Source organism: Euprymna scolopes, chromosome 36 (genome assembly GCF_053919585.1).
Source record: "Euprymna scolopes isolate OS-2025 chromosome 36, ASM5391958v1, whole genome shotgun sequence".
Classification (NCBI taxonomy): domain Eukaryota; kingdom Metazoa; phylum Mollusca; class Cephalopoda; order Sepiida; family Sepiolidae; genus Euprymna; species Euprymna scolopes.
In genome coordinates, this window is record NC_136517.1 from 55,258,590 (window position 1) to 55,285,597 (window position 27,008).

A 27,008-nucleotide genomic window follows, 5' to 3' on the forward strand; every position below is an offset into this window, starting at 1 on the left:
GTTTTCATATAAACATGTTAACTCAAACTATTTCCAACCGATAAACATCGTTTTAAGTTAAGTTTCGGCTTCAAAGATACCAATTCTCCCTTAGTAATCTATAATATAAATCTCACCTGTTTGTTTAAATGTATGTATGTATGTTTGTGAGTCTGCCTAAAACTTTTGACAAAGGCGTCGGATTTCACAAGATCAGTATCGTTTTGAAGCTCAACCCTTAACTGGTCACTTTTCTACAGGGAGGGGATCGCTTTTTTCGCCAATATTTTTGAAAACCATCCCCCTCTTTTCGATTGACTAGCCTTAATTTAAACCTTCGCCACTTCCGGTTAGGCGATGGGCACAGCAGCAATGACGTCACTTTTTTTCATGTTCTTTTCCTCCTTCACAGGATGGGTTCGAGCCTGCCTGCCTGCCACTTTTTTTTGCTCAACACACACCTCCAAACACCCGGGCAATGCCAGGCACCCAGGCTAGTCTATAATATAAACCTAACCTGCCTGTTTAAATGTATGTATGTTTGTATGTCTGCTTAAACCTTTCAACAGAGGTGATGCCTTTTTCACGACACCTGTATTGTTTTGAAGGTCGCCCCTTTGGACGACAGATATAAAAAAAATTGGCCAAAAAACATTAATTCCTTCACCCTTAACTGGGCACTTTTCTACAGGGAGGGGTCGCTTTTTTCGCAGATATTTTCGAAAATCATTCCCTCTTTTCGATTGTCTAGCCTTAATTTAAACCTACGTCTCTCCCAGTTTGATGATGGATGCAACAGCAAACGCGTCCCCTTTTTTTTCACGTTCTTTCTGCCTTTGCGTACTGATTCGAGCATGCCTGTCTGCCTACTACCGCTTTTTTTTTTTTTGCTCAACACACACCTCCAAACGCCGGGCACTCAGGCTAGTAGACAATAAAATATCGATATGGAGAATATTATTATAGTATTACATAGATTAATAATATATTGTATGAGAGGGCGTTCAATAAGTAATGGCAACTCTGATCTAATTGTGGTTTCTGATTTACAGGTGTTTGAACCGAGTCAGATGTGAAATGGAGCCTGTTGAGTGTACTGCAGTGATCAGGTTTTTCTATTTGAAAAAGTACACACCACAGGAAATTTTTGATGAAATGAAAGAAACGTATGGCCATGATGCCCTATCACATGATCTTGTAAATTAGTGAATTACAACATATCCAAAAACCTGTAGAAACAGCTCCAAGACCTGCTTGCTCCCTACTTCTTCATCCCTCTGCCATTGATGAGGCACCTGTCGGTTTAGTTGAGGTTACCATTTTGAAAGATTAACATGTGACTATTCACCAAATAGCCAAGCAGTTAAGATTAGTACAAGGTCTGTGGAAACTATCATTCATGATTATTTGCATATGCATAAGATGTCTGACGGATGGATTCCCAGGTTGCTGACACCTTTCGAAAAGCAAGAACACATCAAGTGCTCAAGAATGAATTTGGAGATGTGCCAAGAAGAAGAGTTAGTTTTTCAAAAGACTGGCTACACGGGATGAAACCTGGGTCCATCACTATGACCCAGAAACCAATGCTCACCCAATGCAGTGGAAACAACTGGATTCAGCACCTCTAAAGAGGTCTCCAGAGCTGTATTAAACGATATGAGAAATGCCTAAAGCTGGGTGGTTCCTATGTAGAGAAAGACTCATAACTTGCCAAATTGTGTTATTCTACTGCTATGAGTAGTGCATCAGGGGCATTACTTATTGAACGTTTCTCGTAATCTATAATACTTGGAATAAAACAAGACAAGAATCTGATTCGACCCTTTTCCTCAAATGACCTTTGTGTCCTAATACGTAGGTAACCCATTAGTAAAATAAAAAAAACTACCAGAGTCTGTGGAAAAACCTTGGTTCACTTAAGGACACATGTCCTGTACTAGCCGAACAGTTATTGTATGTGAATACAATTCAGACAGGAAATTTTATGGTTGATTGCATCAATTGATAAAGTTCTTATTATAGTGAAAAGCAGTGTCATCAGATAAATAGATTGGCTTTTACATATAAAAATCAGCATTTCTATAAGGTTCTTCGGAACAAATGACAGCTACAATGTCATGCTCGAGATAATCCGATATTACAAAATATGCGTCCTTCTGTACGAACAGGACATCATGTGGCTTAAGCATTATTCGGGTGAACGACTTGTGCAGCAAGCTGCAAAATTTTGTATAATAATCATGCTTGTCCTTCCATTAGTTACCATTAAAATAATGTTTGTCTGTCAGAATGACGAGACCATCTCATCAGCCTAGAGATGAAGGATGCCTCCTTTTAAGATGCGTCCATATGAAAATGATTTTGATTAAGACAAAGTATTTTCTGTAAGGCACAATCATGTTGACACACCGGTTCTCGCCAGATCACCTCACCAAAGTTAAGCAACGTTGAGCCTGGCCAGTACCAGATGGGTGACCATTTGGGAAAGCTAGGTGCTGTATGTACCTTCTGGGAAGGTTTGGCATGAGGCCAGCACCCTCACCCCGAAAAAAAAAAAACAAAAAACAAAAAAAACTCCTCACTACAAAAGCATCTACAAAAAAGTTGTAGATGGCCTATGCACCTCCAGGGGCTCAAGGCTATGGATGGACGGGAAAGTATTTTCAGGAAAGAAAATAAATCGAATTGCGTACATTTAATTTTTCTTAACATGTTGCAACGATTCATCCAAATAATGAGTGAATGAATGTTTGTCCACTATATCGACAGAAACCATCTGATCACCCTAGAGATGATGGATGACACGTGCTGGGAGTTTTTTTTTAAGAAGTGAAATTGGTTTGCGAAGAGCCAGCTTCACTCTCTCATCCCAACCAGTCTGATCCAGCAGCCTTTCACATTCAATGGCAATACATCTTGTTTGTTTTTGTACAAAAAATAAATAAATAAATTAATGTAGGAAAAATCTTTTGCACAGCTAATTGTATTTTGCAACTTGATTATAAGTGCAACTAAAAATATAAAAGTTCCTTTAACTTTTAAAAATGATTCCCTGAATTGTTCAGATTATAGCAAATTGCATTTAACATGTTGACTGGAGTGTAACCAGATTCAAATAAGAGTAAGAATAAGGACCTTTTGTATTCAGATCACCAAGATTAAGTGTGTGTTGATTGGCTAAAGAGAATTGTCTTGGCTAATTAGATGGGACTATTTCAGAATAAAAAGGTTGTAATGTCTTGTCCTGACGGTAGACAAAGAGATAATTGTTTTCAGGACAAGAAATTACACCTTCATATATATATATATATATATATATATATATATATATATATATATATATATATATATATATGTGTGTGTGTGTATATATGATTGATGGAAGATATAATTTTATGCGTAAATTTTTCAGTATTTACTTCAGTGCTCAATACATAGGTAGAGCTAGGTAGTAAGTTATGAAAATATGGCAATTAAACTACACAGAATATTCCGTGTTTCATTCTCATGAGAATCTGTCAGGTTTATGCTTGACGAATTACGCAGAATATTCTGTGTAGCTTAATTGCCATATATATTTTCATAATTTACTATATATATATATATATATATATATATATATATATATATATATAGTACTTTCATGGAAGGTGCTATATATATATATATATATATATATAGTACTTTCATGGAAGGTGCTCGACTAAGATTAAATTTCTGATTTCTCCTTGTAAGACATTCGCAGCAAAAACTTGTCTTGTTACCATAACAGAAAAATACTTCCCCTTTTTCCCTATGTGCCCAGCATTTAGCAAAATTTACATGAACAGAGTTTCTTGGAAAGAGATTCTTGTCTGTGGAACACATTACTACAAGACTGCTTCCCTCCAGACTGCAACATGGTTGTCTTCAAATCTAATTCAATACTTGTCATAAACCGTCCATATAGGTAATCAAACCTTATTCATTTTTATCCTCTCATGATATTATTCATCATTCAACTGATAAGTCATTCGTCTCATTAAATCTTATCCTTGAGTGACTTTAGGCCCGTGTTGAATCATTACTAAATAAAAATGTATAGCTAGTAACATTAACCCGAGTTGGGTTGAACCAGTTTCCCATGAAGGAAGAAATATCTAGGGAATATCAAACTTACAAGTGGTCCCCAGTCGCATGTATATCCTCGTTAGGGGAAATGAAGATATTAGGTGTTTGCAGTTCTTGCAGGGATGTGTCAACATCCACCTACATACAGCCCCTGGTATTTCTAAATGGTCACCCAATCTTACAATATCTGGCATGTCAGCTGGATTATGCAGTGTATATGTATATATATATATATATATATATATATATATATATACGTGTGTGTGTGTGTGTGTGTGTGTGTAGGTAAAAACAAGAAGCAGATGACAACTGATTATTTGAAAGTTTAATAATAAAACCAAGAAAATTATTAACCAAAATTTTGTAGAAGAGGAGAAAAATCTAAAAACGGCAATTGAACACAGTTCTAAAAATTGAACAAATTTTGTTTTAAGTGGAATATTCTTTATTTTTACTGCAAAATATGTTTACAGATAATTTTATTTGAAATGAACATAAAAATGAATATCTTTCTTTGACTATGAAATCAAACGATCATCTAAAATTCTTATATTTCTTACTACAACTGTTTGAAAAATTTAATTTCTAGAAACTGAAATTTTTATCTTTTTTTTTTTTTTTTTTTTTTTTTTTTTACAGATTCCCAGTGATTTGATAATTCTGTAAAACTTGCTCATATTCAAAGACTAATGTCAACAAATTAGTGTCAAAAACCGACCCCCTTCATAATCAGTTCATACTATTGATCAATGTTAGTACTCCCATAGTGTTCCTCATTTTTTAGCCTGAAATCATTTGTCTCAAACCTTATCCTCGAGTGGTTTGTAGTCTTGATAAATGATAAGACATCAATAGTAAAACAATTGAAAATATTTTAAAAAGAGGAAGGTTGTGGACTGACATCTATAGCTGGTCTATCTAAATGATCAGTGAGAGTTTTATCATATTGGTTAATGTCAAAGAGTTCCTAAAATCAAGGGGAGGTAACCGCAATCCATGATTTTGACAGATCTATCATTTCAAATTGCAAAATGGTGGACCATAATGTTTTTTAATTTAAAAAAAGTGGTTCTAATAGATCTACTCAGTCACTTATTTTTGGAATTTTTACTAATTTTGAAATGATACATAATCAAACGCAGTTCATATCAGTGATCAATAGTACCCCCATAGTGTTCCTCATTTTTCAGCTAGCAATCATTTTTGTTTGCTTCTTGAGTGGCTCTTAGCTTTAATAAATGGTGGCTTAATAATAAAAAAAAATATGCATATATTTACTATATAAATTATCTTGTATATATAAAGATGTATGAGGTGTCAATGGTTAATCTTTGAATAAAGCCAGTGTGTGGCTAAAACCCCATGTAAATGTAGAAATATACAAAGGTGAAACATGTCACTTAGTAAGAGTAAGGTTAAAAGAACACTGAAAAGCCGTAATGCTAACCACATATAAAGGGAAACGGAAAACTACCTGCTTTTATGGAATAAAGCAAAAATTATAGACAGAGAAAAGCAGTGGAGAGTAAGAAGAATCAAAGAAACGGCACATATGCTGGGCAACAACCACCCACTTAGTGTAACGTTACACAAGTTTACACAAGGGACCCACACGTTGCACGCAGTCTACATAGGACAAGTAATAAAATCAACTTTTTTTTTTTTTTGTAACAATGACATTTATTTCCTCATTCTCCTATCACGCGTGACTTCTCATTACAGCTGTGATATCACCCACATCTCTAATATGATCGTCTTCTCTAACATGCTCTCGCTCTCCTTTTTATAGTTTTTTTCTTTTTCCTTACCATGACATTATTTCGCACATGGTTTTGTATTCGCATATAGCAGCAATGCATGTTCTACAACAAAATTTAACACAATATGGGAATCATCTATATATATATATATACATAAAAGGCAAAATGTGTGTTAGTGTGTGTGTGTGTGTGTGCATTTTTTGTGTGTCCGGCAAAGGCTTTTTTGGAGGGAGTTCTCCGGAGGGGGGGGGGGTACTATGCCTTAGAACTTTTTATATACTCCTTAGATTATAATATCTATGATTTACGAAACGACGTCGTAAATATCTTTTATTTCAGCGACTTTTATCTTACAAAACTCGCGCTGTGAATTCGTTTTCTCTACTACTACTACAATGGCGTAATATTTGACCTAGAAAACCATACATTGACATACAACCACCTGCGTTTTTAAATGTTTATTTTTGGCTGTTCTGAAGTCTCTGCCTCCATGGCGTCATGCTAAGACATCAGACTATTAACCTCAAGGCTTCGGGTTCGATCCTTCCTCCCTCCCAAAATTTTTTTCGCTGTTTTTGTTTTTCCGATTGTTTTTAACAAGTTTAACATCGTTTTTTTAATATTAAAACAGGGCTATTACTTTGCTTATTTAGTTTCCATTTTGTTTTGACCTCCTCCCCTTCCCCCCCAACATGCACACCGGCAAACACCCAGGCAACGCCGGGCACCCCCGCTAGTCTATAATATAAATCTCACCTGTCTGTTTAAATATATGTATGTTTGTATGTCTGCCAAAAACTTTCGACAGAGATGACGGATTTTCACGAGATCAGTATCATTTTGAAGCTTGACATTAATTCCTTCACCCTCAACTGGGTAGATTTTAGAATGAGGGATCGATATTTTGTGAGCCATTTTTGCAAGTCATCATATCGGTTCGATTGATATTACCTAATTTTAATGTTCTGAACTTCCAGTAGCGTCATGGTATAGCGATAAGACGTCAGATTTTCTTTCATTTTCTTTTCCGCCTTCGCGTCACGGGTTCAAGCCTGCCTGCCTACTCCCACTTTTTTTTTTTTTTTTTTGCTCAACACACACCTCCAAACACCTGGGCAATGCCGGCTCCCAGGCTAATTAATTATAAATAATATATATGGTAATCTGTAGTAATACATAGTAATTTATAGTGATAAATGATAAAAATGTACACCTGAAAACAAAAATGAGTTTAAGGTGACTAAAATTCAGAGTAGAATTGACATGGATAAAGTACTTGGTAAAATTTAGTTGCAAGTAACAGTCTTCTGGAGGTTGAAGGTTCAATCTTCAGTGCGGGTGACACTCAAAATACAACTGCAAATTACTTAGGACTTCTACCCAGTGATGGCTGATAGAATGAGAGCATGCTACCCCGTGTGGATTAAGTAAAGCGTTCTGTTCGAAATTCTGTGCAGATTTGCAAGTACAACAAGATACGCCTAAAGAAGGTCGGAGATTACATCAACTGAAACATTGTGAGAATAACACTCAAGATGAGAACAGTAGTCTGAAGAATCCAAATAATATAAGTCGTCAGCATCTGTTTTGCATGCTGACCTGAACAGCTTTTAGAAATCGATTTCCAAACTAATCTACCTCTGGTCAGATCTTTAGCTCTCTTTCTCTCAAATCATTCTTATCACTTATCTATGTCTTTCTTCACCTTTATCTGCCAACTAACCCTGCTGCCTCAACTGTTCTTCATCTACTAACCCAAGAACTATCATCCATTCTTTTAATGTGACAAAGCCAACAGAATCTGTTCTGCACACATTTCCTTGTGCTGTATAGATTTAATCTTCCTCTGAGGTCAGCAGATCTAAATCTGTATTCAAGACTCAGATTACATATCCATTGTATTATTCTCATTACTCTTCATGCAACGCATATGCTCAACTCTTATTGGCCAGGTTTCACTTTTATGTATCTACTAGTGGGGGTGTTCATCGTTGCCTGGGTGTTTGTGTGTGTGTGTGTGTGTGTGTGTGTTAGTAGGTAAGCTCATAAAAGTGTTGGTAGGTAGGCTCGAACCCGAAGCCTTGAGGTGAAGGCGGAAAAGAAAGTGAAAGAAAATGTGATATCTTACCGAGACACTAAGAGAGCAGAGGAAGTGAGAATCGTTGAAATTAAACAAAAACTGAAGGAGTTGAGACAGGTGCATAAGCATCAAGCACTTAACTTTGGCTGCAAGCCAGTTAAGCTTGTATTTGTTTGTTTCCCCAAGATGCTGGGGAAAACCAGCTCCCTATAAAAAGGGGGAGTGTCCAAATGAATAGCAATTGTCTGATATGACTAGTTTTCCCCCACATTGATCAAAGCTCATTGCTTTCTGGACGTCCCGGAATGAAAGGCCGAGAACATGACTTTGCTTTCGATTTTTAGTTTCGCTTTTTTATACAAAAAAAAAAAACACGAACAAACACACAAGAAGACAGAATAGCGGGAATTTTATAAAATAAAAGTCGCTCAAATAAAAGATGGGTACAACGTTTGTTCGCAAATCGTAGATATTATAAACTAGGGAGTATATAAAAAGTTGTAAGAAATAGTACCCCCCCCCCCGAAAAAAGCCTTTGCCGGATATACAAAAAAGCGCACACAAAAACACACATTTTCGCTTTTATATTATAGACCAGCAGGCCGCCAGGCATTGCCCGGTTGTAAAATATGCTTAAATATGATATTTTGATTAATGCAGATTTCATATTTAGTATTATACTAGCCTGGATGCACGGCGTTACCTGAGTGTTTGGAGGTGTGTGTTGATAAAAAAAAAAAATGGGAGTAAGCAGGCAACCTCAAACCCGTACCTCAAAGGAGAAAAAAAACGTGGAAAAAACCCCCAAAAACCCCAAAAAACCATGATGTCTTTGCTGTTGCGTCCATCACCAAACCGGAAGTGGTGAAGGTTTAAATTAAGGGTAGTCAATCGAAAAGAGGGGATGGCTTTCGAAAATATCTGCGGAAAAAGCGACCCCTCCTTGTAGAAAAGTGCCCAGATGAGGGCGAAGGAATTAATGGTTTTAGCCAATTTTTCAATATTTGTCATTCAAAGAGTCGAGCTTCAAAACGATATTGATCTTGCGAAAATCTGTCGCCTCTGTCGAAAGTTTTAGGCAGACATACAAACATAATACATACATTTAAACAGGCAGGTGAGATTTATATTATAGATTATATTGGACCCAATATATAGTAATGATTTAAAAAGTAAAAAAAAAAAAAAAAAGAAGACTTGTGTGCTACCACTGAGAATCGAAACCAAAACAATTTTTTTTACGTTAATGCCTGACCTATGAAGACATGTATGCTGCAAGGCTAAAAATTAAAACATGAACCAATAGCTATTACATTATGCATGCATATTTGTAATGCTGTCGTTTGACTTTCACCTGGCAAATTCTATTTTTTTTTTAATTTTCACATTTTTGTACAGATTTCCCCCGGCTAAAACCCAAATATAAAGTTTCGCATGAGTTCGAATACTCTATATATTAAGTTTCATGTCTGTAGAACAAAAACTGACGGAGGTGTCTGGTAGGCAAAATTCTTTAAACAAATATATATATATATGCATACATAAATATATATAGAAAGAGGTTTGTGTTTACTATAACCTTTTTATGCAAATATTACAGAAGTATAAATCATGCAGAATATCTGCATGAATATAATCACACATAATAGTTAACTAAAGATCATCATTCCATAAGGAAACAAAAAAAGACTAATAGAGAATTAATTAAAATGAATGATTAAAAGAATATGCAAATTAGCTAGTTCTTTTGCAGATGAATGCAATTCCACGACCCATATATAACAAAGTTGTATTTTCTTTTTAAATAAATAGAAAAAAGAGGTTTAACATGAATATCAATATGAAATAAAAAATTATAAAAATTATAGATATGCCTGATAAACCTTGGCTAGCACTAATAATGCTAGTTAGTAATAACAGAAGTTCTCTGAACTTACTCTATTTTAAACTCTTGCAACTAACACCAGTTTCTCCTTATGCTTCAAAGTATCACCAAAATAACAAATACTCTGAACAGCCTCAATAGCTTGGCCATCCAAATATATTTTCTTCACAGCTGATTGCAACAAAAAAACTGAATGACATTAGATTCCTTTTTCCAGAAACGAAGCAGGAGGATATTTAATTTTCACAGCATCTGCCAAAGTCTTTAACTTAACATGCAAACTATTCCATTGTTTTACAAGCAAGTACGAAATCATCAGCATTTCTTGTTCTTGTGTGGAAAAATCAGAAAGAAAAAGAAAAAAAAAGTTCAACCTTCTAAGATACCAATGAAAATTAATGGACAATACAAAACCTTGATTAACTACAACTTTAACATTAAAACTTTCCATGCACTTAATTGTAACATGATTGCGTATTTCTGTACATCGTTTGCTTCCAATTTATGCAAAACTCACCAGAATTTTTTTTTTTTACATAGGCATAACCACTTATCAAGGCCCAAAGACCACTCGAGGATAAGGGTTAAAGTGTGTACAGTAGTCAATTGGATAATATAGTAATCGTTAGTAATGGAAATTTGGTAAATTTGTTAACTTAAGTGGAACGGCTCATCAAGAAGTTGTTTACGTTGAACTTGAAGACAATCAAATTGTAGTGAGCTGGGAAGCAGGAAAACGGAAGACAGTTCCACAGGCACGCAGTTCTAAGAAAGAAGCTTTGTTCATGGAATCTACGTTTAGGTTTAGGCACAGATAAAGAGTGGGGGGAATTATTGATAGTGTTGTCAGCTAGACGAGTGTTTCTTGTGAAAGTTTGGTGAGGGGGGGGGACCATAGATTGAAGCTCATAAAAATAACAATAAAGCAGAGACAAACTCGCAACATCTCTTCTGTGAGATAGAGGTTGCAGGGAAGAGAAAAGGACATCTCCCACGAGGCTACAGAGTCTATTTTGAACTCTATCAAGGCGGGCCAAGTCCTTTCTAGCAGCTCCTTCCCAGATGTGGCAACAGTACTCCATCCTTGGACGTACATGGCTCATATAGATAGAGAATTGCATCAGCAGTGATATATCTATTGGATCGATAGAAGGATCACACCATTTTTCCAGCGGCCTTGGCAACAGATTTGATGTACCTGTTCCATTTAAGATCAGGAGTAAAGGTCAAGCCCAGAAGCTTGTCAAACATGAGGCCTCCCCAAGACAAGAGCCATTCATTTTAATTGGTGCCAGATGTGGATCAGAATATTGTTGATATAAAGATAGAAGCTTGGTTTTAGATGCATTAAAAGTAACCAGCCACTCCTTTCCCCATTGTACCACGTGGTCAAGATCAGAGGAGAGAGAATCGGAGAGAACTTGGTTGCTTACGGTCTTAGATGTGCTTAGTGTCATCAGCATAAATGTCTACGAATGATGTAAGGATGTGATTTGGAAGATCATTAATGTAGATCAGGAAGAGAGTTGGGCCCAGGATGGACCCCTGAGGGACTCCAGCATTTATACTGTGAGCTTCTGATTTTTGCCCATCAACTACTACTCTTATGAACCTATCAGAGAGAAATGATTTAATAATTGAGAAGACATTTCCAGCTATACAATAAACGATGCCAGAGACAAAACTGGTAATGTTGCTTATCGCTGTCTATCTGAATACAATAACTTCCAGACTATGGTAGTCGCTGGTTCAAAAGGCGACAAAATTAATATCTCTCTGGTTATTGCTTGTGTGAATCAACAGAACATTGATGGTAAAAGGATTCCCTTTGGATTCCACCATTGAACACTTCCCCATTTCATCAAAGATAATTATGGCCCAGAGTCTAGAGGATTTGTAGAAAATTGCTACCTTGCCGGTTTGATACCTTCAGAATTTTTCTTCCATGTCATGGGAGGTCACAAAGGTCTCATTGATACAGCTGTAAAAACTGCTGAAACTCCAGCAACGTTTACTCAAAGCTATGAAGAGTGTGATGGTCAAGTATGATGGGACAGTCTAAAATCAAGTTGAACAGCTGGTTACATTACGGTATGGGGAAGATGCTTGCTGTGTAGAATTTCAACAAATGCCAACTGGAACAAGGTGTTTGAGAAAAAGTTCAAATTTGATGCTTCAAATGAACGCTACATGAAAAGAATGTCTGATGGAAAATGTCATCAAAGATTTGTTGGGTGAAACTCATGCTATCGGAGAATTTAAAATTTGGCACTTTGTTAAACATAAAATATGTGTCCATAAGGTAAACGACATATTTATTTGTAGTTTTCTTCAGCAATTAATAATTGTAGTTTTTTTTTCTTAGTTCCCCTTTTTACCTTTTTCATGTTGACTTGATTAAATAATCCATTATACCTCAACAAAGTACATATGCATAGATTGCAACCTTCAAATGAATTTCCCCATTCTTAAAATGGTTTACTATTATGCAGCCCAAGATCATCTAATTTACCATGTTGATTTGTGATAATTCACATGACCATTGGGGACAAAATCGACTGTGAATCGCCATTTTGGTCTTTCTATAGTTAAGCAACGCGATGCCTCTGTTCAGTCTTGAAAGGCAAAAGATACCCACTGTAGACATAGCTGTGTGTGTAATTGTGAGGCAAGGATTGTGCAATCTCCAACCACACAGCTCCTGAATTGGCACTGAGTCCAGTGGCAAGGAGAAGTTCGGACCGCCTGGAAACAATGCCGAGATAAGCAGAGAGCACATACACCACCTGGAAGTCCCAAATGGTCACCAGGTTCAACATTGCTTAAGTTTGGTGATTCAGTGGACCCGGTGTGTTAAGCAACTGGACTCTCTAAAACATGCAGACATGTGGGCGTTTCTGAAGTCAATTTCGCATTTACCACACTGTTTTCCTACATAATTCTTTCAAAAAATCTAACTTTAAACGTGTAATTGTCCATATCTAGTGTAACCCCTCTACACTCTTGTAATGATTCACAATTTCTCTCAGACATCTCTTATGATCTGATTTGTTAAGTATATAAAAAAAAAAATAAATTAAAAAAATAAATTAAAAAAATAAATAAATAAAAAAAATAAAAAAATAAATTAAATAAAAATTTAAAAATTAAATAAAAAAATTTAAATAATTTTTTTTAATTTTAATAAATGTTTTTCAAATTTAAATAAAATTTTTTTATTTAAATTTAAATAAAGAATTAAAAATTTTTTTTTTTTAATTTAAATAAAGAATTAAATCTTTTTTTTTAATTTAAATAAAGAATTAAAATTTTTTTTTTAATTTAAATAAAAAAATTTTAATATAGATATTTGATGACATCCTGGAAAGAACAAATCTTGTAACAAGGTTTCAAAATAAAATGAGACCAACCAACTGACCAAAGGACATGGTTAGTTATAGAGACGTGCCATTTACAACTTTAAAAAATGAATTAAAATTTACTTACCAACATTTTTACTCTTGTAGAGTTCCTTATGTTTAACTGGAGACCGATTAATCTTCAAGGTTTCCGGTTCGTAACCATTATTAACAAATCCAGTTGCGTTTTTCTGCTTATTTTCCAAACTCTGAAGCTTCTGAGACTCTCGCAGGGAATTTCTCAAAAAGTCTTGCTCCCTCTGGATTCGCTTGTCATCCTCTGTACGCTTTTTAATATCCTCCTCGTATTTGCGTACGCGTGCCAATAATTCCTGGGAGGGAGGCGATTGCTTTGCCATGGTTGATGGTGAGTTCTTGACATTCTTGTAGGCATTGACGGAAGAATCGGACAGGTTCTCCCTGGAATCTCCAAGATTTCTGTAGCCTGACAAATTCTCTCGAGAACTTAAGTTCAACCTTGGAGGAGAACCAATTTGCCTTCTTGGAGAAGTCTCATTTGGTGGCGGGGGTGGATAGCGTGGAGCTAATTTGACATGCCCAACAAAGTTTTCGGGACAGTCCACAGCCATCTCTCGGTGGGGGCCACCATCTATAGCCTCCAAAGAACCATGGAAGGCTTCGTTATTGTAATATGTGTCTTGTGACCGATTCAAAGAATTTTCATTTGGACTCACATTTGCATAAACAAGCTTCGTTTGATTCGCAATGTTTTCTATCAATGGAATCTCATTAGTATCATGTCCATTGTGAGAATTCCCAGACTGGTCTTTCTTGGAATCAGAGTATCCATTCATGTCGCGGTTCTCTGTGAGGGTCATTACCGAACCGTGAGATTTATCTGTTGGCCGGCCTCGACGCTGCTTATGAGCTGTTGGTGGGGTAGATGTATTCCGTTGGCGAGCAGTACTGTTATTGTTATTCACGGTTGTCTCTCTTGGAGACAGGGGTAGGGTTTTGGGATCAGAAGACAAAGGGGAAGAAAATTTGGTCATATCCACAGGCTTGATACAGCTACGGGCACACAGTTTTTCCAGTTTCTCTTGAGACTTGTTTTCGACTGCAATGCTGTATGCATCTTGGACTAAGTTGATTTCTGGAACTGTAATAGAAAAGAAAAAGGAAAATAAATTTATTTCTAAAATAGAAAGTTATATTGTTGGATTTTCAAAGTCAGATTTAAATTCCAATTGACATCTATATTTGATTTAGACTAGCCTATTAGATTTCTTTTTCTACTCTATTATGTTATCAGCACATATATAATTTATTTTGTTTATTTTTTGCCATAAAAATCTTATTCCGGCTAAATATACCATTAGAATGGAGACCTTTAGTCTGACTAACCTAATCAGATTAATGAACTTATACGCCCTTAAAAAATAATAATTTGATATTTTCCTTTATGATGAGATGCTTCCAATATTTTGCTGATTCTAAGACAATTACCAAATCTGTTCTAAATTCCAGATTCCGATACAATTACTTATTTCAATTCTTTTTAAATTTCTAAATATAGTGGGTTTTTTTTTTGGGGGGGGGGTCTAATTACCATAAAAGTCCATGTAATATGTGCATAACGCACAAATGTACCTGTGGAGGGTGATCTATAGACTTTAGTTTTACTGGTAGCTTAAAATCAATAATTATTTATTATTTCATCATTAATCCGAGCCATGAAAAATTAAGTTTTAAACAAAGACAAAGAAGAAAAAATTAAAAGAATCATTTTAGTATCAGAAATTAGGCACAATATTTTCTAGATTCTAATTTTCCAAATTTGATTAATGGTCAGAACATATTTTACCCCTCTTTTCCTGCAATTAAACCATTTTCTTTTTTATTTTTACAATTATGCTACAAAGCGTACATCGTTTTTTTATGGGTAAATTTACTGCATAAATTAAAGTTTTGGTATAAATAAAAAGTGAAATATAATTGAATAAGCAGATTTTTCCCATATATATAATGTATATAGTGTCCTTGTCCATGTGTGTGGAACGGTCTCTACCAAACTACTCTATAAATCTTTGGTCTAAAGACTTGATATATAGGAGAATCGGACATGTGGTACAAATTTAGTTTGGTTTTTACTGGTAAAGGGGTTAAATTGAAAAAGAAAAATGAAACTTGGCAGGCATAAGTCAACTAAATGTTACGCATGTACAAATATAAGTTGTACCTTTTACAACATAATTTTAGTTTTTATGTGTATGGACTTTGCTCAGACGGTAACGAATAATGCTGGAGAGCTATACGTTTTCGTTTCGATTGTAGCTGATGGCACCCAAGTCATTTTTATTTATTTATTTTTAACTAAATAAAACCCTAATGAAATCCAAAGAAATAAATAAATTTACTTGAGTAAGAGAGGGTGTATGGGGGAAGGGTTGTGTCTCTTATTTTAACTTACAATTTAGAGATGTTGGATATCAAGTTAGTTGCTCTAAAAGCTTAAAAGGAATATTTCAATCGAAATGCAAAACGTTTTGTCTACGAGATTAAAATAATCAACGTATATATATATATATATATATATATATATATATATATATATATATGGCGTCGTTAATGACAGAGAAAGCAAGTATACCTGTCAGTAAGAATTCTAGCAAGCGAAATTATTTTAATTTAAAATATATTTTTTTAAATTATCGTTATTTTTTCTTTTCATTAAATCACTTTGATTATTGGCAATGTCTATTACCTATACGTAGAAAAAGTGGCAGGTGGGGGGATGGTCTTGCTGGGGCATAAAATATGCTGAAATATATTTTAATTTATGCAGATTTCGTATTTATTATTACAGAGCCAATTCTCTATTGTACCTAACATATACTACTGATTTCCAAAAGTTAAAGAAAAAGAAAAAAAAGAAAAAAAAGAAAAAAGAAAAAGAAAAAAAAAAAAGAAAAAGAAAAAAGAAAGAAAAAAAGAAAAAAGAAAGAAAAAAAAGAAAAAAAGAAAAAGAAAAAAAGAAAAAAAAGACTCGTGTGCCCTCAGCTAGAATCGAAATCAAAACATTTAGCACTCCAGCCGCATTCCCTACCAATGTAGCTATCGAGAGATAGATAAAGAGTTAATATTAAATGACTTTAAAAAATGAATTGAATTCATGAATGCACAGAAAGTAGTAAAAATATGTCGGCAAGTTGAAATGAACATTTTATATTTTAACTTGCCGACATATTTCTGCACACGTTATTCATTCATCCAAACAAAGATATTTACTCATTATAAACCATCCTTGGTGTATGATTACTATTTCCTATTAATTTCAGTGTTATGTGACCAGTAGTTTAAGAGTTTATCGGTTAAATACTTTCACAGACACACACATACGTCTATTGTTTTATTTATATAGATTAGGACAATAAAACACTAAACATTAATTTATTATGAAGTGTTTAAAAAATAATTATATAACTTAAGCATTCCAATAGTTGTATTTAAACCATTCTTCCATACTGCATACAAGGCTTTTTTAAATTATGTATTATTGATTGAAATAATAGTAACCAGTTTTGATGGTAACATAGGTATGACAAACTTTTGCATTTATTCATTTAGATATATTAATCCATATCAGAGAGAGGGAAGAGGGGGTTAACAACTTCATACTATACCAGCAGTTAGCCCGTCGTTGCCCAGTGATAAGATATGCTTAAATATGATATTTTAATGATATGATATCTTAACTATGATATTTTAATTCATGCAGATTACATATTTATTATTATAGAGGCAATTGTCTATCGATTATTATATTGAACCTAACATATAGTAGTGAAATAAAAACTATATATATATATATATATATATATATATATAACTTGGGTGTCATCAGCTAGAATTAAAACCAAAACATACAACTCTTCACCCTCATTCCTTAGCCTCTAAGCCACGCCCGTATACGGATATATATATATTTCCACAGTCAAGCAATGTCGCCACACACAAGAGTCGCAAGGCAAGACTTAAGTTTAACCTTCATTTGGGCTCATCAGTTAGACACATCCAAACTCGGGATTCAAAACCCTAATCTCCTGCATGCGAGGTGAGTACTCTGCCACATGAGCAAATGCGTCACACAAGAAAATCTATTAACTAACACAGATCAAGCAAACCGCGGTGAAATTCGACTATGGAATGTATCTATTTCATCTCAAACAAGGGTGTAGTCAACCAACCAACGAGAACCCAAGTTGCGGTGTTGCTTGACTATAGAAATAATTATATCATTTCTCACGCTCTGAAAATTCTCTCTCTCTCTCTCTCTATATATATATATATATATATATATATATATATATTCACCTGTCATCACTTTTTTTAGAAGATGGAATTGCTCGATCGTCGAAGACAAGATTAAAGCAAGCAAGTACGGCCAGACGGACGGTCCACAGAGTTTTATAATTATATAGATTTCTAGTGTCTATTTATGACACTGAAAACAAAGTCGTTTATCATATGAAACAACTTTTTGGTTTGGTTTCTTTGTTTTGTATTGTGTTACAGCATATCAACTCTTTTCAGATTATTTAATGCCGAATCCAGTAATTTTAGTAGGTTTTTATGCTTGAAATTCTTTATATTGCTCAGCGTGCATAATCCAGCCTCGATAGACTTCAAAACCGGCTTTGAAACCTAGTGGGTGAAGCCCTTTCCCCTCCCTGCAACCTTTTCCCCACAGAAGAGACGTTACAAACCTGTCTCTGCTCTATAGTTATTTTCATGAAAAATGCTCGACTGGACCCCAATCTATAGTATTCCCTTGCCAAACTTTCACAAAAACCACTCGACTAGCTAGAACCACTATATACGATTTCCCTCACTGTCTATTTGTTCCCAAATCTAAATGCAAATTCCATGAACAAAGCTTCTTTCCCAGAACTGCCTGCCCGTGGAACACTATTCTGTTAGCCTGCTTCTCGGTTGAGTTGATAGTCTTCAAATCCAATGTTAGCAAATTCTTGTTGAGCTGTCCCTATAGATAATCAAATTCTACCCAATTTACACCATTAATGATTACTAAACTACCACCTTACATTCATGAACCCTTATCTTCGAGTGGCTTTCGGGTCTTGATAAGTGGTGACTCCCAACTAAAAAAAAAATATATATTTATTCATAGTATTTGGTTTAAATGTTTTATAGAAAGATAATTGTTTTTGTTTTTGAATTTGCAGAACATGATTAAGTTTTGCAAAAGGAAAAGGAAAAAACAAAACAAAAACAATATCGTCAATGTTTGGCGCATTTTTGATCAGGAAGTCAGTATCTTCAGATAGCCTTATCTGATAACACCAGATGCCGTAACAGATATTATCCCTCTGAGCAATGGTAATTAAGGTGCAACTCCACATTGCCCACAACCCTCCAAACGAGGCTTCATCGCTAGATGTCTCTCAAGACGATAACTTTTGAAAAAAAGGTACAGAAAAAAACAATCATTTTCTTTATCATGTCATAGCTGATCTATTTCCCTTATGTGTTCCATTGTTTAATGCGATCTATTCTACTTACATGAATGAACATCCCACTCTACTACTACTACTACTACTACTACTACTATTGTGACAATTTCATTCACGTCCACCTGTGACAGATGGGCTGGCACGAATTTGTCACTGTTGTAATAGAAAGAGCGGAAAGTTAGAAAGACAAGCTGGTGTAATGAAACGGTAAATTGTGGAGAAAAGAAGAAGAAAAAAAAAAGTATTGTAATTAGAAAATTACGGCATGCTGGGGTCCCAGGATTGTCCAAAAAATAACAACTGAAGTTTCAGTCATAGTGATGTAGATTTTAAGATCAAGCAGCGCTACAGTAAAATTGAAACAAACTTATAATAATACTAGCAGACCGCCCGATGTTGCCCAGTCGTAAAATACAAATAAATATTATATTTTAATTCATGCAGATTTCTTATTAGAAAAAGAAAAAAAAAAAATAGAAATGTTTCATCCAATGCCAATAGGCAAAGTTAAAATATGAACAAATTCTGTGGAATCTTTCACGTTTTTTCTAATGGTTTGAAATACTTGCTGCTTCGCCAAGGTTATCAAGGCTATTTTTTTTTATTGTGATGCCATCACTAGATGGATTGCCTACCATGGCTTAAGAGAGGCCCATCTACGCTCGAGAGAAGAATAGACCGCACCAGTTTCCTAATCTGGTATTTTTACCTCGCGATACATACAGCGCCTCACCTTCCCAAATGGTCACCCATCTGGCACAGGCCAGGCTCAATGTTGCCTAACTTCGGTGATCTGGCAAGAACCGGTGTGTCAATGTGATTGTGCCGTTCTAATTATTATAGAGCCAATTCTCTATTGATTATCATCCAATATATAGTAATGATTTCAAAAGTTATAAAAAAAAAAAGAAAAAAAAAGAATGTCTTCTGTATCATCCGCTAGAATTGAAACGAGAACGTTTAGCACACCAGCCTCAGTCGTTAGTTATCTCTTCAGTGTCGTTACCGTCTGAGTTTGCGACAGATGTATACGAAAGATTAAAAATTAAGTGACTTTGAAGCTATGAATGTTTAATTTTGCGCATGCGCAAAAGTAATAACAGGAATAATGTTTTATTCGACTTACCCTGTCAAGGTCAACTGTTTTGTTTTCAATTTTGAACACTTAGCTGCATTTTTTGCCAGCTAAAAACCAAATCGAAAGTGTGCCTCAAATACCCTATATCAAATTTCAACTCTGCAAACCAAAGAGACGAATTTGGTAGAGACCTTTCACACACACCGGCAAGGTCACTTATATATATGTGTGTGTATGTGTACATGTGCTAGAACGTTTTCATCTTAAATTCTATGCAAATATGCAGAATGTAGAAACTATGCATAAATAGAATTCAACATAATAGTGAAATGAAACCAATCATCTAACAGGAAACCATCAACACTGAATAAGTAATTAGTTAACGTTCGTTTTTAAAGGAATATTCAAATTAGTTAACCTCATGTAGTAGCTCGCATATCCATGACTAAGTATATTAAAAAGTTCGTTTTAATAATTTTTAAATAGAAAAAGTAGTCAGAGCAAGAAAAAAATATTCAATTTTATAGGCATATAGATTTCGGTTCTAAGAATTCAAGATCAACAATAATTAGGCGTATGATCGTTTCTAAGATATTTTTTCGTTTATTTTAGCATCTTTTACAAAAGATTAAAAATAAAGGTCAAGCAAAAAACATTGTGTTACATATTAGAGACCCTGTCAGTAGCGATTGTTAGCTAGCATGAATTATGAAAAGGATCACTGTTAGTGCATGTCATAATAACTTTAATATGCCAAAAGAACCATACTCAGAGACGGGCCATGTAAAGTTGAGGCAGGAGACAAAGGTCAAATGACGTTTAAAAAAAAAAAAAAAAAAGCATGAATGGAACGATCAATGACATAACATTTTTCACGTGAGAGAAAACTAAAGTTATGAAATTAGTTTCTTGGAAGCCATGCGAACAAGCTCCGACCAATAATGTAGAAAACTTGTAATCTAGGTGAATGTTACTCCGATGTCTGTCCGTCTGCGTCACTAATTTCATAAAGTTAGAAAGCAAGTTTAAAAAGTAAATAAGATAACATTAGTTTTTCTTTAAATAAAACCATACATAAAAACTCAGTGAACGTATACTTGTCTCCTTTTTTACGCAAAAAAAAGTTTTATTCAAGCAAGCGAAACAATCAACTGTCACTCATGGGTCACGGGTAAAAAAAAAAAAATTGACAATAAAGAGAATAAAAACGACCAGTATAAACACGTATAAGGAATTTCTTGTTTGCTGTTGAAAATTCGTATGGATTTGTCACCATGGAGAGAGAGAGAGAGAGAGGAATATGAAAATAAAGCGAATGTAATGAAACCATAAACTGAAGAATATACCTATTGTAACTGAAAAAAAAAATGCGACAGGGAGGGGCTCAATTGATTAATGGTTTTGTTTTACAGCATATCAACCCTTTTCAGGTTATTTAATGCCAAATCCAGTGATTTTGAAGAACAATTTTTTAATAGAATATATATATATATTTTTTTTTTTAAAGTCTGTTTCTATTTAACCCATAGTTTGAACCCCAACAGTTTCTACCCCTCTGTGTCAGAGTGGACCTGGGAGCAATGGCAATTAAGAGGTGGCTCCACACTCCCCAAAGCCTCACCATCGGATATAGTTTAAAGTCATATCCAGGACCCTCAATTGATTAAAGAACGACAGCTGAAGATCTACATGCCATGGAGTATCTTGGTAAAGCAAACAGGAAAAGAAAGGGGAATTTCTTCGACTATTCTTTAGAAAGAGAAAAAGGTTGAGGACAATGTTCACTGGAATTTTCACCTTCAACCACAAAGTGAACATTTTGATGTTTTGAGGAAAATCATTTAAAAAATCATGCTGCCAAGTTTTCAATAAAAATCATATTTCGGTTGATTTCCCACCTTTTTTTTATAATTTAAATTTATGCTAGCATGGTTACCTAGGTGTAGTTTTGTTTATAAAGATTGGATAAAACGATCGAATTAATTTTACTGTGTCTATAATTGTGCTCTATAACAAGTCGAGCAATATATTTTGTATAAGTATCTATTTATATACAAACATATATAGATAAGAATCCATCGTTAATATCAGGTTGACAAGAAAGTTCTTGCTGTTTTTAACTTTTAAATTCAGGTGAACATATCTCGGCTTAAACAAAAATTCACTGATCGAAATAAGCATCACCAGAATGAACACAATTTTGCCAATGAAAAACAAGTGTATTTATGGCAGTAATCCAAAAATCTTGTGTTCTGGTGGCAATGAAGTCACTGAAGGCGTTTTTGATATTGCAATGAAAAACAAGTGTATTTATGCCAGTAATCCAAAAATCTTGTTTTAAGAGCAATGAAGTCGCTGAAAACATTTTTGATATCGATTAGGTTTTTCAAGCATTTCTCATGCAGAAAGTTGTCGAAATGCTTGAGAAAGTGGTAGTCGGTAGGTGAAAAGTCTGGAGAGTAGTGTGGATGGGACAAAATTTCATGGCTCAATTCGTTCAACTTCTGCAGGGTCGGTTTAGCAACATGTGGTTAGGCATTATTGTGGAGAAGAATGGAGCCTTTTCTGTTGACTAATGCTGGGTGTTGTTGTCAAAGTTTCTGATGCATTTCATCCATTTGTTGACATTACCTCTCGGCCATAATGGTTTCGCCTGCATTCAAAAAACTAATGGATGAAACCAGTCGCAGACCACCAAACAGTCAGCATGACCTCTTGGTGTAACTCTGGTTTTGGGAAGTGTTGTGGAGCTTCGTCAGTATCTAACCACTGAGCTGAGCATTGCCTGTTGTCATAAAGAACCCACTTTTCATTACAAGTTACAACCTGGTCGAGAAACAGGTCATTCTGGTTGCGTAAAAAAAGGAAAGATGACACTTTATAACATCATTTCTTTTGGTTGTCGTTCAATTCGTGAGGCACCCATTTATCAAATTTTTGTCTTTCCAATCTCTCAAATGGTTGAAAATCGTTGTATACATTACGTCTTATTCAGAAGATAGTTTTTGAACAATTGTGCATGGATTGGCTTCGACTAATGCTCTCAATTGATCGTTGTCAACATCCAATGGCTGACCACTACGCTCATCATCTTCAAGACTCACGCCGGCGCCACAAAATTTCTTAAACCACCATTGTGCTGTGCGTTCAGTAGTGGTTCCTGGGCCAAACGTTTCGGCCTAGCTTGTATTAAAATAAGAAAAGTTTACAAATTTGCTTTTTTCGAACTTGCATTCAACGTTCTGCAAAGAAGACAATTGTTTTAAAACGATTGTAATTTAAACGATTGGATAGAGCGAAAAACGTGCTTTAAAATGATATATAAAGTAAAGGTATTATAACGAAAAATTTATTTGAAAATACATAGTTTGAAATCAAAATTAAATTTTTGCAAAAACTTTCTTCTCAACGTGTGTGTATATATATATATATATATATATATATATATATATATGTTGTAACTGATGTCCGGGGCTCCAATTTTAGGACTGCTATTAGTGTTGGAATGATTCTTGGAATCAGAAAATAATCGAAATATTTTGTAGTATCAAATTAGGAGGAACTGGTGCATTTTATGGTATATAAAGTAAAGGTATTATAACGAAAACTTATTTGAAAATACATCATTTGAAATCAAAATTAAAAATTTCGCAAAGACTTTCCTCTCAACCCAATAAAATAGTGTGTGTTAAGCAAATAGTTTTTACTAAGTTACTAGCGTTTTTTTATGGCTTAAAACAAGTTTTCTAATAACATGGAAAATGTTTGAGTATACTTTGGTTTGGTTAGGTTCAAGTTAATTGTTTTGTTTTACGGCATATCAACCATTTTTGGATCATTTAATGCCAAACCCAGTAATTTTGTAAAACGGTTTTATGAATCAAGTACTTTATATATCCAAATACTTATACATGATGTTTGGTTTGGGTTCGTTGTTTTATAAGGGAAAAATTGTTTTTGTTTTTGAAGAACATGATTGAGTTTTGCAAAAGGAAAGGGGGGGGAAACAATAACATCAATTTTTGGTATATTTCAGTCAGGAAGTTAATATCTTCAGATTGGCATCAGACGTTTTGGTTATGGTTAAAGGCAAAGTATCTTATAAAAAGAAAAACGGCAAACAAAAACAAAAAAAGTAAATTTTCCTAACTAAAACAGTATATTTACTTATTTTCGGACTTATCCCCATCTTCATTGTTGTTGTTTCACCACATTTCGGCCAACTATTCCTCTGGCCTTCTTCAGATGGTTAACCGCAATGGGATAGAAATGCTGAGAACGAGTATGAGGAGGAGGATAACAGTTCACAAATAAATAAATATACAAATTACCCATCTCAAAGGATTCCAATAAAACAAGAATATATAATATACTAAAACAAATTACTAAAATTAAATTCAATTCCCTACCACTCTCCCTCGACCCAGGATTGTACCCTAATAAACAAAGTCTCTGACAGCATAGATAGAGCACTTTCCCTCGACACTAGCGCACAAGTGCATGTATTTGGTGACTTCAATGTCCACCACAGCAACTGGCTTGGATCTTCTACTTACACAGACACAGCTGGTATCACAACACGTAACTTCTCTATATCTCATTCCCTATCACAGATGGTTACGTTACCAACCAGTTTCCCAGACCAGCAAGAACAACATGCATCACTTATAGATCTATTTCTGGCCACAGTTCCCGATGACTGTAACGAATGTCCACAGCCCTCTTGGGAACGCCGATCATGCAGTGGTAATGGTTGAAATCGCCCTAAACTCTAGAGCCAAAACTGAAGAGCCACTGCTCAAAACAACGAGATATTATAAAAAGGCTGACTGGGAAGCCATCAGGGACCTCATCAGGGACGCTCCATGGCAAAATATCTTTTCACTTTCTGCTGAACATTGCGCAAATGAGACAATTGAATGGTTCAAAGCGGCAATTGAAGCACATGTTGCCACACGCAAATACTATAGCACACCCCACTCTCCTCAATGGTTCACTTCAACTTGTGCATAGTGCAAAGGCAGCATGCGTACCACAAATTTAACCGACATAAGTCCAGTTCAAGCAGACAGAAGTACATAGAAGCCAGAAATAACTGTAAGAAAGAAATAGCGACAGCTAAGAAAAAATTTACTGAAACCCCCAAAAAACGCATCGAAGCACAGAAATTAGGAACCCGAGACTTCTGGAAAATCTACAACAGTGTAGTAAATAATGGGCAATCAACAATCCCCCAACTATCCAACAATCATGAGGTTGTTTGCTCAGCAACTGAGAAGGTTAACATACTTGCCAGACAGTTTGCCTCCAACTCCACACTGGACTCTGCTAACCACCCCATCCCTGACTTTCCTTTGCAGACAGACGCCACACTAGACGATCTGAAAATCACCCCTTCTCAGGTGCATGCTATCATAAGAAAACTTGACACTGCAAAAGCATGTGGACCTGAGCTCATCCCGGCTGTGCTATTAAAAAAGTGCGCCGCCAAAGTAACTCCAGTTCTCTCCAAACTTTACAACAAATGCCTTAATGAATCTTGCTTTCCTGCCTACTGGAAAACGGCTTTTGTAGTGCCAGTTTTCAAGAATTCTGGCGAAAGAACTGAACGAGTAAATTATCGCCTTATTAGCCTCCTCCCACTTTTCGCCAAAATATTTGATACCATAATTAATCAAGCTCTAGTCCATCACCTTACAGATGCTAAATTTCTGACTGACTAACAATATGGATTTAGGCAAGCCTGTTCCACAGCAGACATCCTAACTGTAATCTCAGAACGTATATACCAGTCACTGGACAAAGCGGTGGAGGGTAGAGCGATAGCTCTAGATATATCTAAGGCTTTTGACAGGGTATGGCATGAGGGTCTTCAAGAAAATTAGATCATATGGCATCACTGGAAGAATACTTAACATAATTAGATCCTTCTTAGATAAGAGAAAAATCCAGGTTGTCCTCAACGGACGTACATCTAAACAATATGATATAAATGCGGGAGTGCCTCAAGGGTCTATCCTTGGACCTCTGTTATTCCTAATATTCATAAATGACCTCCCTGATAAAATTGTCTGTGAGATGGGTATATATGCTGACGACACCACGCTCTATAACAGGCACGACAGGAAAACAAATGAACACATATCTAAAGAAATGGCAGAAACACCTCCGATCCGTAGTGGAATGGGGACAAAAATGGATAGTTACCTTCAATGCTGCCAAAACTAAACTTGTTTCCCTCAATAATTACAAGAAACCTTCCCTACAGCCAATAGCAATGGCCAATGACTCTTTATCTGAAAATACATCTTTTAAACTCCTTGGCCTAACGTTCACAGGAAACACGAGTTGGAACTATTATATTGAGAACATTGCGAGAACCATTGCGAAGAAAGTGGGTTCTCTCTACCGTGCTAGAATGCTATTAATGCCTGAAAGTATCCTATACCTCTATAAGGCCACCATTCGCCCATGTATGGAGTATTGTTGTCATATTTGGGCTGGTGCTACTGCCACTAGTCTCTCGCTCCTAGACAAGGTTCAAAAGAGAGTCGCTAATCTGATAGGTCCTGAACTATCAGCTAAACTTCAGCCTCTGTCACATCGACGAAATGTTGCATCCCTCTTCCTTTTCTGCAAGTACTTTAATGGTGAATGCTCTGACGAACTGCAAGTACTTGTGCCCTCCTTGACGTAAATACCTCCGACAAACCCGACAAGCAGCTAAATCCCACCCCTTCACAGTAGAGATCCTTAGATGCAAGAGAGCCTTCTACTTCAGTAGTTTCTTCCCCAGAACAGCTAGACTTTGGAATTCCCTTCTGGATCCCTGCTTCCCCGACTGTACTGACATGCAGAAGTTCAAGTGCAACATGAATTGACATCTTGCTACCCAACTTCCTACACAGTACCCATGATGCTTATGTCCCTGATAGTAGCTCCCTACAAAGTGGCAATGTGCCTTGTTTGGGGTGAAAATGTAATTTAAAAAAATTGAAAAAAAAAAAAATCGTCTTGATCAAAATTCAGCAAAAATGACAATGCTCTAAAAGCGTTTCTTGAATGAACAATCAATTAAAAACAGATGTCAATAATAGAATATCAAGCCAAATCGGAGGTTGGCACACTTTGAGTATCGACGCGAAATGACAGAAAATAAATTCACCTTTTCATAAACTATTCAATTTATCTGATTAAAAAGAACCACCAAAAATAATCCC

General features: G+C 35.4%; 1 protein-coding gene across 2 annotated transcripts in view; it reads right to left on the reverse strand.

The window, feature by feature from the left end:
* Window positions 1-27,008, reverse strand: part of LOC145260502 (protein PALS1-like) — a 608,074-nt gene that overhangs the window by 175,059 nt on the left and 406,007 nt on the right. For both annotated transcript variants that reach the window (XM_080118617.1, XM_080118618.1), the window contains one exon: window positions 13,304-14,335. In XM_080118617.1, coding sequence (XP_079974743.1) covers window positions 13,304-14,335 — 1,032 coding nt within the window. The remainder of the gene's footprint in view (window positions 1-13,303; window positions 14,336-27,008) is intronic.